At 44.0% G+C, this 19,198-nt stretch overlaps 1 protein-coding gene across 1 annotated transcript in view; it reads left to right on the top strand.

The window, feature by feature from the left end:
- Positions 1-17,427: 17,427 nt before the first annotated feature.
- Positions 17,428-19,198, top strand: part of camta1a (calmodulin binding transcription activator 1a) — a gene marked incomplete at both ends in the record, with an annotated part of 101,444 nt that continues 99,673 nt past the window's right edge. Inside the window, one exon of the mRNA XM_080496965.1 lies at positions 17,428-17,466. Within this exon, the coding sequence (XP_080353091.1) occupies positions 17,428-17,466 (39 nt within the window). The remainder of the gene's footprint in view (positions 17,467-19,198) is intronic.

Genomic DNA, 19,198 nt, shown 5'->3' with positions numbered 1-19,198 from the left:
TCTCTCTCGCTACCTCTCTTTATCTCTCTCTCTAACTCTCTGGCTCCCTTCAGAAGTGAACATTTTGCATTGGAAATGACAGAAACACTTTGAGATATAAAGTCTGAGCAAACAGGTACTCTTATTTATGTATAAACAATATCAAACAGCAAATAAAAAAAAAGATGAAAACTGTTCCTTAGATATCTAGTTGTGTTAGAAATGCCTCTCTATTCATAAAAAAAAAAACTGCCATAAAAACTTAAAGCTATAAAATGTGTTTTTGAAATAAATAAGATGTGGTTCTATTTACACACCCTGAGTCATTTTTCTATCTTGCACCACCTGTTAAGCTGAGTGAGTCAGCTTTAATTCAAATTAAAGAAGAAAAAAAAAGCCCTCAAGAAAGATCATAAAAAAATGTGCTTTATAGAGAAAGGGACTTTGGTACAAATGACTAATACATCAATATTAATGGCAGTAATGATTAGTGATAATAATCACACATGGGAGCATACCGGGCCACGGTGGTCCCCTGTGGACAGCAGGTTGACTGGCCTGAGGGCAGAGGGAGAGCAGGCAGAGACAGATGGACAGACAGATAGGGGAGGGCATGACTGAGCTGTGTCTGTGTGTGGTGAGTGAGGGCCGGTCGGAACAACATGAATCATGGCTCCAGTTGAGAGAGGAGGAGATCAGATCAATAACAGCCCAGAGGAGGGAGAAGACTGAGCGAGGGAGTAAGAGGATGAAGGGAGGACACAGGAGGCGTTCATCACTGGACCACCCGGACTCCCAGCATGCTCACCTTTCTTTTTTTTATCTCCAGCTTATACAGTTAGTGGTGATTTTCTGCACGAAAACATGTGAATGTCCTAGGGTAGCTTATTGATTATTCAGATTTTGTCATGTACGCACTGTTCATTAACGGCTGTTTTCACAAGTAAGAGCTACACGGAAGCTGGTGCTGGCTTCACTACAGCAAAGTATTAACTTAATGAGACGCTTTTAACCGATCAAAATTTTATAAGCACATTTTTAATGGTTCAGTTTTAGAGGCGGAAGGAAAAGTAAGTGTGTGTTTTCCTCTCAGTGCAGCGAGACCAGGGCACAGCAGTGGTCATTTCTCATTAAGTGACCAGTGAGCCTGGGGGAAAGGCCTTTTTCATCACGTGGGTGTGTGTGTGTGTGTGTGTGTGTGTGTGTGTGTGTGTGTGTGTGTGTGTATGTGTGTGTAGCTGCAAAAGCAGTGGTCAGTGTTGGATATGTAAGTGTGCCAGGCACATGAGTTTTCAATGGCCCACCTCTTTTTTCCACCATTGTTCTGGCAAGCAATTTTTTTCTCATCCTTTCTCTCTCTCTCTCTCTCTCTCTCTCTTTTTTTAATATATAATTTGGTCGATAAAGGTGAAGGACGTTTCATTGCTATTTCTCCCTGCCGACTCCCTCCTCTTCGCACTCTCTGCTCTGTCTCAGAGTGAAATCCAGAGATAAAGCTTTGGCGGCGCTCCATGTTTAATGGAGCTTAATCCCACAGATTTAAGATACGGAGCTGTGAGGTAATTCCCTCGTGCCCATCTTCACTAACACAAAATGGTCATGTGACCACCTAACTCTGCCTTTTTACACACAGACAGACAGGTGGACTGGAAATAAAAAAAACACAACCCACCCAAGGACAAATGTGTTTTTAAAAAAAAAACAATTCATGGGAAAGTAGGATTGTGCTTATTTTCCACTGCATGCTCACCATCTCATCTCCCGGTCATTTTCAGCTTCTTTCCCTTCAACTGGGTCTCGGTGAAATGTGGTCATGTTTATTTTGGCTGGTCAGTCAACCTCCCTCTTGAAGGCGGATTTATAAATTAATCTGCAACGTAGAGACCAATCTGAGCCAAAGTGATGAGTTTGGGGAGTCATAACTGAAAGCTTAGTGTCCACAGACAAGACTCCGGCCACAGAACCACGTCGGGATGCTTGGAGAGAGTTAAGAGGGGTTGGCTGGCTTGAGACTATTTGGAGAAGCCATGTGCGAGGACGTATTATACCCACCAACAATCCTCCTTAAGTGATGAGCTGACACTAAGCAATTTAGCATTCACCCTGCCAGAGAAAATATCTTCAATCCGACTGCATAAAGCTCCCATGGCAGAGAATATGCCAAGCCCTCTTCTTCCTTTTTTTTTTTTTGTCTCGGAATCGCCACTGTATGGTTCAATTTACTCAAAGACATGCCTGTCAGACCCACTTGACATGAGCTTCGGCGTCTATGTGTAAAATAGGCCGCATGGGTGATTGCAGAGCAGCATCGGTTGTTAGTGGTAGTGAGCGAGGTCTCAGGAACACAAAAAGAAGAAACGATGTTGGTTCGTTGTGACTTCTACAAATGATGTCGAAACTAAAAACACTGAAGTGAGCAACCCCACTTATTAAATCCGTATTAGCATAAAGACTATGTGGACTACATGCAACTCCCTATCGACCTTCATGTCTGCTTCCATTCCACCTTTGCTTCCCTCTCCCGGTTATTCCTTTTCACTGCCATCGCTTACACGCCATGATGCCTTTTCCTGTCTCCTGCACCCCCCACCCCCCCTCTCTGTTGCCACTTAGACATAAGACACCTAATTGTCACAGGAGTGGAGACAAACTGTGGAGTGAAAAACACAGGGGCGCCATATAGTTATTGTCCAAAACAAAAACAGCAGGCTTGAGCACTGAAAAGTCACGTACGCGCAGGCATCAGGGTGTCAGTGTGCTGGGGCAGAAGTTGAGTGTTAGGAACTCTGTTTGTGGTTGTTTACGTGTGTGTGAGTGTATGTTTTTGGCAGGTGAGGGGGGCACATCGTCCTTTAGAAACGCGCTCTCTCTGGCACTGTCACTTCAAGGTCTCAATCGCTTGCCATTCTGGGCCCCAACCACTGCCAACGCCGCCAATCCACCTCTGCCAAGGTCCTCTTCATTCCTCTGCTACTGCACTTCTCTCGCCTCCTTTGCATAATTACCCAGGTAATTGTGGAGTAATTGACTGCATCACCTGCTCCTAGGAAGCTCTGGCATTGTTTAATAAACAGCTGGAATGTACACCACATGTTGTTGGAGAGCAAGAAAAGGAACATATTGGGGCAGAAGGGGAGGGAAGATTAAAAACAAAAAGGTAGGAGGAGGGGGAGGAGGAGGAGGAGGAGGAGGAGGACTAAGAAAACTTTTGGAATGTAGTGCAAAAAGTGGCAAACATGCTAATTTCCTCGAAACAGTAACACAGATTCAACATTTTAATATGTCCTGAACTCGTTATGCAAGATGAAAACAACATTACCTGCAAGGGGGGGAAAAAAAGAAAGGAAAAAAAACGGTGCGCGAGAAAGCAATCTGAGTGGGAGATGGACAGACCTATAGATGGGAGGAGGAGGAGCGGCAACAAAAAGTGAGCGAGGGAAAGTTTTAGGCATGAGAGACTCAGACCGAGGGGTGGGAGGGCGGGGGGGTTAAGCGAGCCTCTCTGAGCTAATGACATTAAGGAGGTTTGATGAATCGACACCCGCTGAGTGTTATTGACGTCCCCTGAGCTTGCCCAGGCAGAGCCAGCCTCCCGGGCTGGGTATTGGCGAGCCCTGCTCCTCAATTAGACTGCCTGATTAGATTCCCTCGGTTGTGCCCTCTCATGGGGCGAGCAGGGTGGCATGATGGATGTGATGGGCAGGATTATCAGAGGGGGGGGTGTCACCCGTGCCCCGCCTGGGGGGGACCAGACGATGGGTTTGACCAGTCGTCGCAGGGGCATGTAGGCGGAGGGCAGGGGGCGCGGCGCGAGTCTCTTATTGAGGCTGTCAATCATCGCTGCTTACAAGATAGAGGCTGTGTCTCTGTTCAGAGATGCACAGGAGTAATTACTATTCCATCTCACTTGGCATCTAGATATATGAGGCTGTTCACAACCACTGACCTCTTGTGGCAACCGCTCGCCATCTTTGAGATGGTTGGAAAATGCTCGATTTACATACCCTGTCCTTCATTCACTAATCCATTGAACTGGGACGGAAAATGTAACGGCGCATAGACACTGCAGATCAGTAGTTTTAAGGCAGTGTGCCGTGCAAAGGTAAATGCAGAAAATGCTAAAAAAAACCTCATTTAGCTTTGTGGTCATCAGTGTTCCTGCAATATTCCTGAGTACTAAAGACTTTACTGAGGATATGTCCTTAACCCTATTTTCCCCATTTCCTGATAGTGACAGTTTCATACATCCATTCATCAACATCTTGGCTCTTGCGGTGCAAAAAATGGGGCAAGTCAGGTAAGTGTCCCAATTCAGCAGTTTTGAAAGGCAGTAACTAATGATATCTCAAGAACGGGGCTGCTGCTGTTTCCCTGCGAACTTTCCTTCCTGTTCCATTGTGTGTTTGTGTGGCTGGATGGCCAGCTAATGGCCTGTCTCTGATGAATTAGGGGGTCTGACACCCTGCAAACACACTCTCTCAAGGTCAGAGCAGCCCACAGATTACCATATCCGGGGGCTTTAACAATCTAACGCAGCCTCAAGTCAGATGGATGACAATTGAGTCAAGCACACACGAAGACACGGGAGTTGCAAGTTGGGAGAGGTGGGCTCCAAGAAGGAAGCAGTGGCTTTTGAAACGATGAAACCATGCACAGCACAGACGTCCCCAACAGTTACGGCGATGCCAAGTCTTCGTCTGCGCATCCCTCTCCGTTAAGGCGTGCTTGCAGTTGTTCCCAGGACAATGTTATCCCTTTTCTTTATTGAAAGCTGCTATTCAACCCTCCCGTTTGTGTCAGAGTCCTCCAGCACCCAGCAAAGTGCTTAGTGAATGTGCACCGCTGAAGTACTTCCATATTTCTTCACAATTGCACCAAGTTGTTTTCAAATGCAGGACGGGGGCTTAACGTTCCATTATGCAGCGTAACACATTGTATAATGCATCACATTGATTTAGAACGGATTCAGATCAATGTGTCTTACTTGTTGTCAGGTTCACATCTTAACTATGTGGACAAGTGCATTTTTTTGTGCATTGGCAAATTCGATTTGAACGTAAATAATGAACATTGCATTTAAGTTGCCAAGCCTCAGCCTCAATTTCAAAAGGTTTACATCAATGCAAAAAAAAAAAAAAAACTACATGGGAGTTGGAGCCTTCTTACCAACTGGTGCCCTAAATGAGATGAAAAGTGAGTGGACATATGGCTACTGAATGTTTTTGGACCACTGTGTGTGGTTTGTTCATGCACACACGAGCCCAGACTTTTTTGAATTTAATAGTTCAGATTTAAAATCTGAGGTGGAGGTCTGACAGTAAAAATGACAATTCGGGTGACTAGAACAATAATAACCCACAAGGATATCAACCGTGGTCTTTAAAATGTACATATGCACATTTTCTTTACAAGCATGATCACTTTACCGTCGGAGGATACGTCACAATTTAGAAAAAAAAACAGGATGTACTTCCGTAGAGTCGTGGGACAAATTGTTATTGACTGATGGGAGAAAAATCAACCTCTATCAAAGTGATGACAACAGTGTGGAGAAGAAATGGAAGAGCACTTGACCCAAAGCGTACCACCTCATCTATCAAACATGTTGTGGTTTCTGTATGCATGACTGCCAATGAAACTGGCACATATGCGGTGAATGATGAATTCACTGCTGACAGGAGAGTCATATTATATTATCAGTCTGTTCACATATAGCCAAATGCATCATTTATCTCTGAATATGTTGTCTCCATTTAACAAGACAATGAAACATAGCAGATGGACAAAGCAACCAAAGAAATTAAGCCACCGGTTTTCAGATCTACTCGCAGAAGGCTGAACGAAAGCAGATGCAGGCGGCAGTGAAAACCTGGGAGATGCAAAGATCTAAAATATTTTTCTCGAATAAATGATAGAAATTGGAACTTAATATCTTTCTCATTTAGTTGTGACCCTGAAGATTGACAACTGCATGTTGAAAGTGACATCTTGCCGGCACATTTATTTCTACGTTGCCACAAGCAACTGAGATTACAGCTAAGCTGCGGTACTTCGATTTGAATGGCTTCATTGAAAACGATATATGAAGAAGCACAGGGCCTCAAGAAGAAAAAAAGAAGAAAAAAAAGGAAAAGTGGTAGGTTTATTATATGCATTACAGACTGTAGAAGACATACTCATACATGCAGAAGACAAGTTGTACAGACAGTAATTAAGGTGAAAATATAGGTAAACATGTACGTGGATGTCTAAACTAAAAATAAAGGCGTGCATCCGTTTGCATGCATTTTTGCTTACGGAAGCAAATTGTTACACGTGCACACATCCACCCACACAGTTGCCATATGTGTCTGCAGGGAGCTGGCTAAAATGTCAAGCTATGTGCATGGCTGCCTCCTGTCGATGCCTCTCTCCTTATTTCACAGCAGCACCTGGTGGTGACAAAGAGCAGAGGAGAGCGACTCCCCAGGAGGGGAAGAGGAGAGAGGAGAGAGGAGAGAGGAGAAGGAGACTCCACCCATCCCCTAGACAACACGCCCTCCCTTTCCTATCATGTTCTGGTTGCCTGTCAGTCCAACTCAGGGCTGCTTAATTTCACTTTGAATTGACGATGTTCGAGCCCATGCCAAAGTTTGAGGGATTTTAGACGTAGCACCAAAGCCAAGGAGCATAATGAATGAAAAGCCCCTTCCCAAATTGATTTCAAACTAAATCAAACCCTGGTATTCAATTATCTGCCAGAGCTGCCACTGAGGAACTTTAAAAGTTGTATAGGCAGAGAAAGCGAGAAAGAGAAAGAGGGGAGAAAGTGGAGGGAGGGAAAGAGGACGGTCGGAGCAGAATGCAAATGACTCTATCCCTGCATGGTGTCAGAACAGGTGGCCCAGTGGTAGTGCTGGGGCTGATGAATGAGCTGTTGAAGTGGAGCCCATTGCTACCTCTAGCTAGTGGCAGCTCCAATTCTGCCTAGTTAAGCATTTGGCCTCCTCTGCCAGGAAGGCTTAATTGAAGAAATCATCACAGGGACAGGGACAGATCTGGTGTTACTGGGACCAAATTGTCTGTCTGCCTAACCAGACTGTAACACCATAATGGTGTGATACCATCTATCCACTAATCATAGGAAAAGTATTCCATTCCAGGACACCAGCCCGGGACAGAATTCCTTTTAATTATGTTGCAATCCAATGTGGATCGCTTTACTCAAGTCACAAGTTAAAGGTTGCAGCTTGCTGCAATTTTTCTCCCTTTTTGCCGTCTGTCTGAAGCCACCACCTTATGATATGTTCGTTTAGATTACAGGTCTCCACTGCTGTTTGAAAAAAAAAAAAAAAAAACCCCATTAAAAACAGCTCACAGAGACATACTGCGCTGCTTTGACTAATGTAATACATCATGTCGAAATTGTGCGTGTTTTCTGGTTTCCCTAACATGCTTTTACCGCTCAGGTAATTACTGCTTATCTGTTGTTTCATACAGTGTTACACGTGCGCCAGGAAGACAAAACTGCTCTTTTGTGACATTTGTTTTTTTTTTTTTCCTTCTTCTTCTTTTGTAATATTAATTTTCATCTTACGCAGCCTGTTGGGCATTATTCACAGCAGACAAGCAGACTGTGAAGCAGGGAGCAGAGGGAACGTCCCCGATTGGTTTATCTTCGCGGAGACCAGTGACTTTTTTATTGTATCAGGGAAAGAGGGTAATTATTGGTAAATTACAAAAACCTGTCCTGTCAGCGATATCAAGCAGAAACCAATCAACTCATTGACACCGCAATTGCGTTCCAAAAAAACAAGTAGCCTTTGGCCCCCTGCCGCACCTGCGCACGGCGTATCGAATGTTTTGCCTAACTAATGAATGACTGAATGCAATTATAATGTACTTTCGGTGAAATCAGGCCTGCCATGGTGTTAATTACATAATTACTGAAGATGTCAGCTCTGTGCGGGAGGGTGGAGTGTCACTACAGAGGGAGTGTAGCACGCGGGGAGGCAAGTTACTTTGCTTTCAGGGATGAACTATAGACGCTTCTTTGATTCATGATGCCGGGCTTTGTGGAAAATATCGCCTTTGCCAAGTTAATTTTGAAAAGGCCAGCATATTTGGGCAGAGACAATCAGGCTGACCTTTCTGAGAACAACCCCGGTTTTCACTCTTTCACCTCTTTTTTTGTTCTGTCTCTTTTCTTCTTTTCATAATTTCGTTTCTTTCTTTCTTTCTTTCTGTCTTTCTGTCTTTCTTTCTTTCTTTGTTTCTGTCGTTCTTTCTTTCTTACCTTCCTTCCTTCCTTCCCTCCCTCCCTTCCTTCCCCCATTCTCCATTTCTTGGTGGTTGACGCGCACGTCCTTGACAGGAGCATCTGCTAATAGACACCGCCACATTGTTTATCAACACAACCCACTGATGAAGCGGCCTTCCTGCTTCTGTTGGAATATTTGTACAAATTTATTGGAGCCTGCCTCTATTAGACGCAGGCCTTTGCAGGGGGAAACAAGTATGCTTCTAGTTTAGACAGACAATTGTATTCTCCTGCTTGTGTACTTCACTAATCAAGCCAACGCAGATGACTTTGCCGTTGTTCCGCGTGCGGTTATATCATGCAGATGATTGGAATATCAATTCATTCCACACTTGCAGCCTTGTGGCTAATTTGCAAAGGCTGTATATCAAATGTGTCATGAGAATGGGGAGCCATATTTCCCATACAGAGAGTATAGAGGGGAATTTGTCATTTGCCATTCAATGCGTCGCCCTCCCTGGTGCCATTTGCAGTAAAAAAGCGAGGCTGGTGTGTTTGTGTGTGAGAGAGGTGAGCGAGGGAGAAGGAGTGGAACTAAGTGTTAATGTATTTATGATGAGTGTGTTTGCAAGTATTTGTTTCTGGGATCTGGGTGTGCAGACAGTGCAGGTATAATAGGGACCGGGGCACCCAAAAAACGAGATGCAGATGAGGAGCCGTGCTGAATAATCGCGCCCCGGACGGGGAGGGGTCTCAGTCACACCTGTTTCAGCCCAGACAACCCCGCAACCTCTCTCCCCAGTTCACCTGTCGCACGTCAGCACTGCCGACAGAAACACCCTGATGAGACTTTTCTCGGAAGTGAAAATAGTTTACCTCCTCGCCGTTCTCTGTTGTACCTCCACCCGCTGCCTCCCGCCTCGGTTGTCTGCTGTTTTCACAGGAAATTAGCCAGACGTCCCCTGAGGTGGATCTCGTGCATAGCAAGATATCTGCCTGTCAAGGTGTTCTACGGCTCCTGCATTCATTTGCTGCTCCGCGTCTCCTCTCGCCGGCTTCTCTCTTTCCCTTCTGCTGCCTCTCCATCTGACCCCCCCTGCAACTAAGCCATCATATAAGCTTTACTCTGTCTGGCTCATCCATCAGATGGACATATAAGAAAAGCGTTGTGACATTTTTGTCAAGACCTGACCACTTAACTTCAAACTCAAAAGTGAGGTTAGAGCCCTGACTATGCCAGTGGGTTAGCAATGTTTTTCTTCCAAACAAGTATTTTTAGGAGAATGCTTTCCTACCAGTGTGTCAGAGAGGTGGTTTGTTCATTACAATACTCACTCAATCAGTTCTTTCCCCCCCCCCTCCCACTGTGCCTGTCGCTCTCAGCAGATTGTTGGCGATGTCCTCTCTTAAACTGTGGACGGTTACAATGTCAGGGTGCCGCCTTGAATTCCCGACAGCATTCCAAGCAGTGCGCTCTCACCCTGGCTTTACGTGGCATGCCATCACTCTCGAAAGGAATAATTGATCTGCTATAAGATGGTCTTGGCCATTCCCCCGCTGCAACACGGGTATCAGAACTTAAATACTCTTTGACCCGAGGCGCTGTATTTATCACACTTTGTTTTATGACCCCATAAAACAGTCCCTTGATGAATTCGATAGGCTTATGAAAACATTTCCATCCAGGCGGGCTGCAGCGGTTTCCAAGGGACAGCCCCGTACAGTAACTTTCTCCTTCGCCTTGTTCTGCCTGAGGCCAGCCTGTAAACCAGTCACGGCACTTCATTTCATTCGTGTTCTGCAAATTTTTTTTTTTTTTTTTTTTTTTTTTTTTTCGCGTGTGTGTTGGAAGTTGAAGAACGTTGTGATGAACGAGCATGGAGCAGTGCAAGGCTGAGTGACGGATCAGGGGACTGGTCCTTTTAACACAGGGGAATGTTGACAGAATATAACAAAGGCATTAGTGGTTTAAGGAAATTAATACTTTTCTGAAACGTTTTGGTTCTTTTCCTTTGTTTTCTGTGACTCTTTTCTTGAATGATTGCCTGCTCATACTGATGTGCGCAGTTTCCGAGTCGTTCGAGGTGACCTCTTCTTTCAGCACTTCATGTTTTTAAGGACGTTTCAGTCATTGAAATGGGTCAGATTGTGGCCCATTTTTGCCCTTCTGCATTGGAACAGAAGGTGGACGTCATTCACAGTGGGGGAGTCCAGGGAGAGGCAGCACCTCTCGGGATCTGTCCCCAGTAAAGAATCGCTGAAACAGGGAATTCAGTGGCCCAAGACTTCTGCAACACAAAGGACTGTCCTCCTGCTCTGGCACACAGGGGACACAGTCAGCAAAGTGCCTCTTACAGCGGACCAGAGCACTGGATTCATTGTGTGTCTTTTGTATTCTCAGAGGCTCCGTCGTGCTTTTCCTTTTTTTATTTTTTATTTTGTTGAACTCATCCAGATACTTGAGGGGTGCCAGTGAAGGATGGCATTTTTGAAAAATGCCATTTGTAGATGTCTGACGCAGCATTTTACGACTGCCCATTAAAGGTTTGCGATTGACTTTATAAAAAAAAAAAAAAAAAAAAAAAGAAAAGTCTGTAGTCTCGTTCTGGTGCAGTGGACAAAAGACTCTTAAGGCGAAATGACCGACTCGGGTCTGTGACATCAAGGCTTTTAAGATGTAATGATCTCCAGTGTATAGTAATGTCGGCCTATTTGTTGTCTAACTTGATAGTGGAAAAGTGTTTTCTATAGAGGATAATGTGGTGCTCTTAACAGGCTGGAAAAGGCAGTTATGTCGTTCAGCGGTGGACAGGTAGATCACATTGCTACCATCACTAATCCACTGAATGGGTGCGCTGACCACTCAGCCTTGTGCTTCGGTGCATTAACTCTGTATTGTCGGGACAAGGCAGAGAGAGACAGACCCAGCAAAGTGGCATGCACACGCATGTACTGCGCAAACACACAATATTTATGCAAGAGAACACTTCAGAAGCCTGACTGCCACAACAAGGGGGGGGAAGTGACGGGGGCTTAGGGGTCTCCTGTGAGCTTACACCTCCTTATTCTGTTGGTTGCCCCATGAAATATTAACCATGCCTGCCTCCCCTCTGAATAAGCCAATAGAGTAGTAAAGGGTGAGATCTGCCTCACACAGTGTTTAATGTATGCCCCTCAGGGTCTCTGCTTGGTCTGAAAAACAGGGCCTTTTCTCTCTATAGCTCTTACCTTCTTTCTTGTCTGCTACCTTACTTTTCTGTCTTTTTTTTTTATTCATTTGCTCGAATGCAGTATTACTCAAAAGTATTATTATATTACTATGATATATTCTCAAGTTCTTTCAAGCATTGTTTTCCTTCATTCCCTCATCTGCCGAAAGAAGGAAGACAGACAAAAAGCAAAAGATATTGTAGTAGAGAACAAAAAAGTGAGAGAAAGAGAGAGAGAGACTGTGAGTGGATAGATTTGGTGGGTTTAATGTTATCAGATGGCCGGTGTGTCTTTTTTTTTTGTGCCTCAGCCATCGTCTGTCCTCAAGCTGTGTTTTTTTTTTCTTCTTTTTTACCGTGCACCTTAAGAAAATGGTTGTTGGATGACGTTCTCTGTTTTATGAGCCATGCAGGTGCTTTCTCATATTTTTCCTTGCATAGCGGACCAGCCTTTTAAAGGTGACGATATAAGAAAAACAGCAGAGAGCGTGAAGAAACTAAACAGAAGCCGAGGCATCCTCCTTTTATTGGTTGATTCCAAGCAGTTGTACGATTTGATGCTTTGCGTTTGACTTCACAGGCCCTTCAGAGCTGCAATATTGGTCAAAGGAATATCGGGGAAATGTGGTGGTGGTTAAGTCTTTCTTTGCAATGTATTACACCATGTTTGGGAAGGCTGACATTGACAGTAATACATGCTAGGTGCTTCCCTGTTTCCATTCAACCCACGTGAATTTGCACACCAGCTATTTCCTAATCCACAGCCATCTGGCTGTAGATGATTGAACGCCTTTTCAGAGCATCTTGCAGTACGTTTACTTGGCACAAGAGAGTGAGAGAAAAAAAAAACATTTTAATTTAATTAAACTGAAAGAATATCATTAGGCTTCTTAATGATGATTAATGTCTAAATAATAATAACATTTATGAAGTATTAGGGTATTATAGTTGTAGTTGGATGTGAAATTATTCTTTCAGTTCAGGTGCAGGACTTTGTTATAACAAATAGCAAACCTCATTACTCATATCATTGGCTGCTGGGTTAGAGATTCAGACAGATCGGGAATCCATTTTATCTCTCCACTGGATTCTTTTTCTTTGTAAACTATGGAGCATTCGGCAATCTACTCAGCCCCGAAAGCCGCTGACAACAAACTCTTTGCAGTTTTCTTCCTGTTGACTTATATTCTTACTTTCCCCTCCCTGTGTTAAAACAAATGGCAACTGCAGGAAGCAAAAAGGGAAAAAAAGAGCTGAAAAGTTGACATTTAGCTTAAATGGAGGTGGAATGGGCCACAGGGATGCAGCTGTAACGATGCAGGGGAGAGTAGGGATTTTTTTTTTCTCCTCTTCCCATCCTGCTAAAGCAAGATTTATGACCTCACGAATACCATCATATTTTAGCAGCTGATGTTCACTGTGGGTGGTTTATCTGGGATTGAGGGCTTTGCTGTTGAGCCCATCACTGTGGGGCTTCTGTGACTTACAATGCCACCACGCAACAGGACGTAACAAAAAAGGACACTCTGTTATTGGTCCCCAGCATCTATCATATGTTAAAGTCCATTAAAGAAAGCACCCTCTTTCTTGGAGAATAAGCAATTGCATGCACAATTTTCTTTTGGCTTCATTTTTCCTTTCCGACTACGAAACTCAGAGTCAAGGATTTTTTCTCTTTTACTCAAGGCTTGAGGTGAAAGAATAAAATAACAACCTACAACTTAACCTCTCTGTTCTCAAACTAAAATTCCAACTCGCGCATTATCCATTTTTCTGGAGGAGTCACGGAGCACAGAATGTGTGATCTTATATTCATCCATGCCCCCCTGCTTTGCGTGTCATTGCCATACCCTCTTGCTCTTCCCTCACCACTTTCCTCTGGCTGTGTAATTGACAGGCTTCAGCAGTTAAGACCTCCAACAGCTCTTTCTTCATTTGGAGACACTTTGTCGGTTTTAATCAGGGCTTTAATTGGCAGGCTGGCAGTGGGTGAGTGGCACCAGGGGCTGGGGCAAAGAGGGGACACTCACTTTGCTCAGATAGTCTTTTGTGGGGTTTTTTTTTTTTTTCACTGTCTTTCCATTTCCTCCTATTTAAACCCATAAATCCTTCTTTTCTCACAAATTTTCAGTCATAAACCATAGTGTTTATTCTATTAATCTATGTTTTAATTCTATAGCTTTGTACTATCTGTTATCCTACAGAAACACACTGGCACACATAGATAAAAAGAGTGTGCTGATGGCATTACTGATATAACAATAATCCTAAACACAACACATTTTATTCTCTTTAACTCCATCTATGATTTTGTGTGCGCGTGTGTGTCTGTGTGCATGTGCATGTGTGTGTGTGTGTGTTTTACCAGCAGCTTTAAGCCCTGTGGGATCGCTTGCTTTGTTTTTAAACTGGGCTGCTCTGTGTGGTTGATTTCTGAATCCTATATGGCAGCTAGTAGGACAGGCCAGTATGTGCCGCGCTCCTGCCAGTGTTGCTGAATCTAGGACACCAGGACTCTTGTCTGTGATTCTCCCTCCCGCTGAGGTGTTAGCAATGCCAGGGGACAAACTAGAGCGGATTGAAAAAGAGTGAAAAATAGGTGGTGGGAGGTAGAGGGAGATAGGGAGGAGTGTGGATGGGCTGAAGAAAGAGAATATGTCCCAGAATTCCTTGTCAGAAGCTTTTGTTGGCAGCCTACGTCCTGCTTTTGAACCGAAGACAGCAAAGCCATGAATTGTCTGTCATTTTGATGACATGACAGTTATTGTCACTGTTGCCTGGGTCGAAGCATGCCTCTGTTGCTTGTTTAGCTGTATTTTACTCTTTATAGACTCTGGGTATTTGTGTATCTGTGTTGAAGTACAAGCACTGGCTCGGGTAAAAAAAAACAACAAAAAAAACACCCTATAATCAACAAGCATCCTGTGTATTTGCCAGGCCAATTAAGAGTCATTCATTTGCTAATGAAGGCCCTGTCGAGGTCTAAACTGCTCCTAGGGGCATGCAGACATGCAGTCAGCACACGCGCAGCCCTCAGCAAAGCTCAGCGCCACCAACATAGTCGTCAGCCTGTGCCCGCTGCTGTGTGCGAGCCTCGCGTTGCCCACTCAGCACATCTCACCAGCAGCCGCTAAACACTAAAAAGTATAATTGAATTCATTATTTCCTGTTTTATGACTTGTTCCGCTGTGGTTTTAATTTGTCCTGTAAAAGATGAGGCAGGCAGGCAGTTCTTCTGCCTTGAATTCCCTCCAGTTCCCTTCTCCCAGGCTCCCTTGTTCTGCTACCGAGCGCAGGATTTTATGAGGTGGGGCTCTCCCGTGTCGTGGGAGCCGTCTCTACCGCTAATCAACTCCTCAAGGTTGTTACCTCCATGCCATGCAGGAGGAGGTAGAGATGTGCTGCCAAATCGTGCGCCTAGCTGCCTCTTTAATGGGCTAACTGCTTGACCTTCACAGTGACTCTATCCTAACTCTACTCTGAAGAGACGGTTCATCTGTGTATTGATTTAGTCATGAGAATATAATCTGAAAACATTTCTGTCAATATTTCTTCCCTGCCTTCAGCTTCTTGGAGAGGGATGTTGTTCAGCAAGGTTATCAACACCATCTTTGTGTTCATTGGAGACACACTGCATTTTTTGTGATAAGAAGCCTTTATTTTAGATTTTCTTAGACACACACTTGGCAAACTGGTTGTACAGTCAGTGCCTCTAGGCTCTTCACTTTGGCCCCAATGACTGAAGATGACTGCTCTGCTGCCAGCACCGACTGCCTTATCTGTTCCCCTGACTCAAGAAACGTTTTACTCTCCATTTCTCTCCTTAACAGCCTCTTTTTTTTTTTTTTTTTACCTGTTTTTATACTGTCCATACATCAGTCCTTCTATCATATGTTGCTTTGCTGTATGCTGAAGGTCTCTGCAGGCTAGCTGACCCCCTAAACTCTGAATAAAATAGATTCAAAGCCTCTCTGGATCTGCACACAGTGCTCCTATTAAAGAAAAGAGCTCTGCACTGACACTCTCTGACAAATGCAGCCTTGGAAAATCGTTGAATGGCAGATAATAAAACTTGGCATGACCTTGAGTATGAAGAAGAAATCTGTCTTCGTTTGTCATAAGGGTCATCAACATGAAAGTGCATTGTAACTTTAGTTGATGTGACTTTTTCTGCTTTTTGCAATCATTACCATCTTTTTGTTTTCTGTGGACACCGTTTGTTTCGGGAGGCTGGCGGCAGAGCTATTCGCAGGCACTTTGACTCTTGAGCTATGGAGCTGTGTTTTATCATTGGTGAGATGTAACAGTTTAATTTCATGGTGTCAACATAGAATTGGAATCAGATCATAAAGCATTATGGTACTTATACAGCGCTGACGAGCGCCGTAAATCAGCAGAGTGCACTTCTTGCTCAGATGGGAGTCACATCTATTGTGAATTTTTAGTACATATGTGTTTAGTGGTTGGGATGAGCGTCAGTGATGACGACGGCGATAATAACAGGCAATGTACCATGTATTCATCTGTTTGTTTTAAGACCTCAATTTGGCAACAACCGCCTGTGAGACGTTTCATCAACGCATGGGGAACTCTGTGAGTGAAGACCAAGAAAAGCTCCTATATCTTATGCAATTGGGAAATGTAGGTCACCTGGTTTGGTATAGGGGGTAAATGTGCGTCCTCTTTTGTTCCCACCAAGTGTGGGTCGAGCTCTGATGACGTCACCCAAAGCTGTTTCTATAGCAGGATCCACTGTGGGCGACTGGCACAGATGTGCAGGGGGATTTGGTCGGTACCACGATTTTGCTGAGATTCCGCAAAGCCGTAAATGCAGACGGAGATAAGCAATGTGTCAGTACGCAAAGGGACAGAAATCCGGAGACAATAAATAAATAAAAATCCAGAGACAGGAAAACATTTAGGGAATAAAGGAGGGGGAAGGAGTGGCTTATTGCTGTACCACCGCAAAGCAACTCATCGCATTACTGGGTAGAATACCGTGGTGGTATATCAGAGCTGCACATGGTGACAGTACTGTATACTTTTGAGCGTGGGGTTAATACCTTGTGTGATGTGTAAGCACTATCAGCATCTGCGTTTAGGGTCCTCAGTACCTTTGGACAAACCGTATTAAGAGATAGTAAAGTAAAAAAATAAAATAAAATAAGACAGGCTATATTCAGTGTGCATTTGAGTAGCTGGGGAGAGTGGGGGGGCTGGGGGGTGTTTTGAACACATGCCTGGCACGTACAACTCAGGCGAGCAAAGGAGCTTTGTATCCTCCTCACCAGGGGAAATAAAGAGAAGGTGAGACAAAAAAACTTTTCCATTGCTCCAGGCTACTGTTACCTGGCAGCCGCCAAGGAATTTAAAATATCATTCCGCCGCTGCATATATTCGCAAAATCTGTGAGAGACACTCACTCTCCTTACAGAAATGTTTTCATACACACACGGTAACACGCAGTTTGCCAAACCTTCAAGAGTACACTACAGAGGGGACCGTGGGAGACTCTCAGTCCTCAGGCAGCCAGAGGTGGTGGCTTTTGTTTTTGGACGGTGAATCTGTGGACGTCTAAGAAATTATGATCTTGGTTTCTCACTGTCACCTGGGCTGCATCTTTGACTCCGAGCCATTTGCATAGGCAGCATTATTCCACCAGGAAATATGGGCCAGCTTCAAGAAAACTCCACTTTGGAAGAAGCGGGCGGAGTAAAGGCGGGTGGAGGAGAGTAAGTGATAGTGATGGACGGTGTGATATAAATAGAAGTGGTGATGGCAGGATAATGCATGGCTCTTTCTGCCGGGCCGAGGTTCAGGCCTGTCAGTGAGACAAGAAAGAAGGGAGGAGGAGAGGGAGAGAGAAAGGAGGTAGAACCGCGGAAAGGAGGTCTGGGTGTCTTTTCCAGGTCAACGTGAGCTCCTAGAGGTGCAGGAAGAGCCCTTGATTAATTATGATCATTATTATTATCATCCTGGCCAGGGACATTAATCACAGCCATGTCAGAGTGTGAACCGGACAGGGGGGCCAGCAGGAGGGTGAGTGAGCGGGGAGTGTAAGTAGTGGACATGAGATTGTTGGCATGTTAGACACACCTCTTTCCCAGTGCCCCTCAGACGTGTCAGTGCTCGCCATCCATATGTCCTCTGTCAGCGCAGCATCTATCAAGGTAGGCCTGTTGTCAATCCGAGCAACTCCCGCCGCTCAGGAAGAAAACCGGCTAAACACGCCGTGATCAATGACGTGTCTTTACTGGAACTACATGCCAATACGGGCAGCCAAGTATGAATTGACTGCTAACTTGACAGCCAGTCGACTATCCGACTGAAAGATTGTTTGTCAGGACATCCATCGTTGAGCTGTAATGAGCGCTCATGACAAGCTGTGTTTGTGTCAGCGCTGGGATTTTCAACAACGCCCGTTAATCATGAACGAGTGTGAGGTTCAAGTACGGTAGGCAGGAAACTGTTTAAATTACAAGTTTCAAAACCATTCTAGTTATTGATCATTTTGAGTAAAAGGCCCATAAATGGATTTTTAAATTGTGGTAATCCTCAAGCCTCTTGGGGGAAAGAAACAAATAGGGTCCAAAGAGTGTTTTCTTGTTGCTACATAGAGAGAGACGGAGGAGGTGAGAATGAATGATTCGCTCAAAACAATAATCTTTAAGTCAGTGTTTCTTTGTTCAGTCTACACTAATAACCTACGGAGCACTAAAAACCGGAGGGAGCTCTAACACAATAATAATGTATACCAGGTTCTTAGATAGAAACACAAATATATAGAGAAAAATATTTATATTTTTGCATGTCTTTGTTTGTGATGGGAGGTTCTGGATATGTGATCGGTTGTCCTTCAGTCTGGCGATAAAGCTGTAATACCCTGAATTGTTATCCTTGTCTGAAAGGAGAGGAATCTCTCAGGTCAACTAGCTTCAGGGATTTCCTGCATTTGAAGCATAGTTTGTTTTTTCTGTCTCTTTTTTTTTAATTTGCTGATAGGTTCAGGAAAAATCAAACTTGTGATACCAGGAACTGTTAACGTGAAAGTACAAAATGTCTGGAGGACTGTTCATTGAGGTCATTGCATCCACCATTCTTGCCTTAAAAGCTCACTGAAACTTACTTTACAACCTGAACTGACAAAACCTTTCATATGAGAGTGTTGAAAACCAAAGGCAAGTCATGTTGCTTTTAAGATAAGAAATCAATGATTGAAAGTGCAACTACAGAAGTACAACAGCAGTTGTACACTCGTAATACAAAACCTAGTGTAACCTTCACAAGCAGTTTTGGAATTGCTACATGAGAATATATATAGAATATAGAACATAATAACATATTCTATACATGCATATACATATACATATAAAAATTACTTGCTCACATTTTTAATAGAGTTGTGTATTTTTTCTTAGATTTTTTTTTTTACTTCAATGTGCCTCATAACCTGAGAGTTATTGTCTCGTCAGCAACTGTTTTAAATTGTTCAGCCTCACATACGCCTACTTAAGAGCAAAGCCCTACTTTAAAAGGAGGACATGCAGAAGATCTTTTTTGCATGCTCTTCTTAATAAAAATCGCGGGCCTCTACAAAGTGACAGCGAAGTTGCCGCAAACCAGCCCATAGGGCACTTCACAGAGAGACGGAGCAGCAGGAACGAGGCACAGCTCAGTTATTTCTCGGCTTTTCCTCAATAAACTCAAAGTAATGACAAAAAGTCCACCACCAGCATCTACAACAAATCACAAAACTTTTTTGATTAGCAAC

Source organism: Blennius ocellaris, assembly GCF_963422515.1.
Source record: "Blennius ocellaris genome assembly, chromosome: 5".
In the NCBI taxonomy this organism is placed as follows: domain Eukaryota; kingdom Metazoa; phylum Chordata; class Actinopteri; order Blenniiformes; family Blenniidae; genus Blennius; species Blennius ocellaris.
Note: the sequence above shows the minus strand (reverse complement) of the source record. Positions and strands in the feature narration are given on the sequence as shown.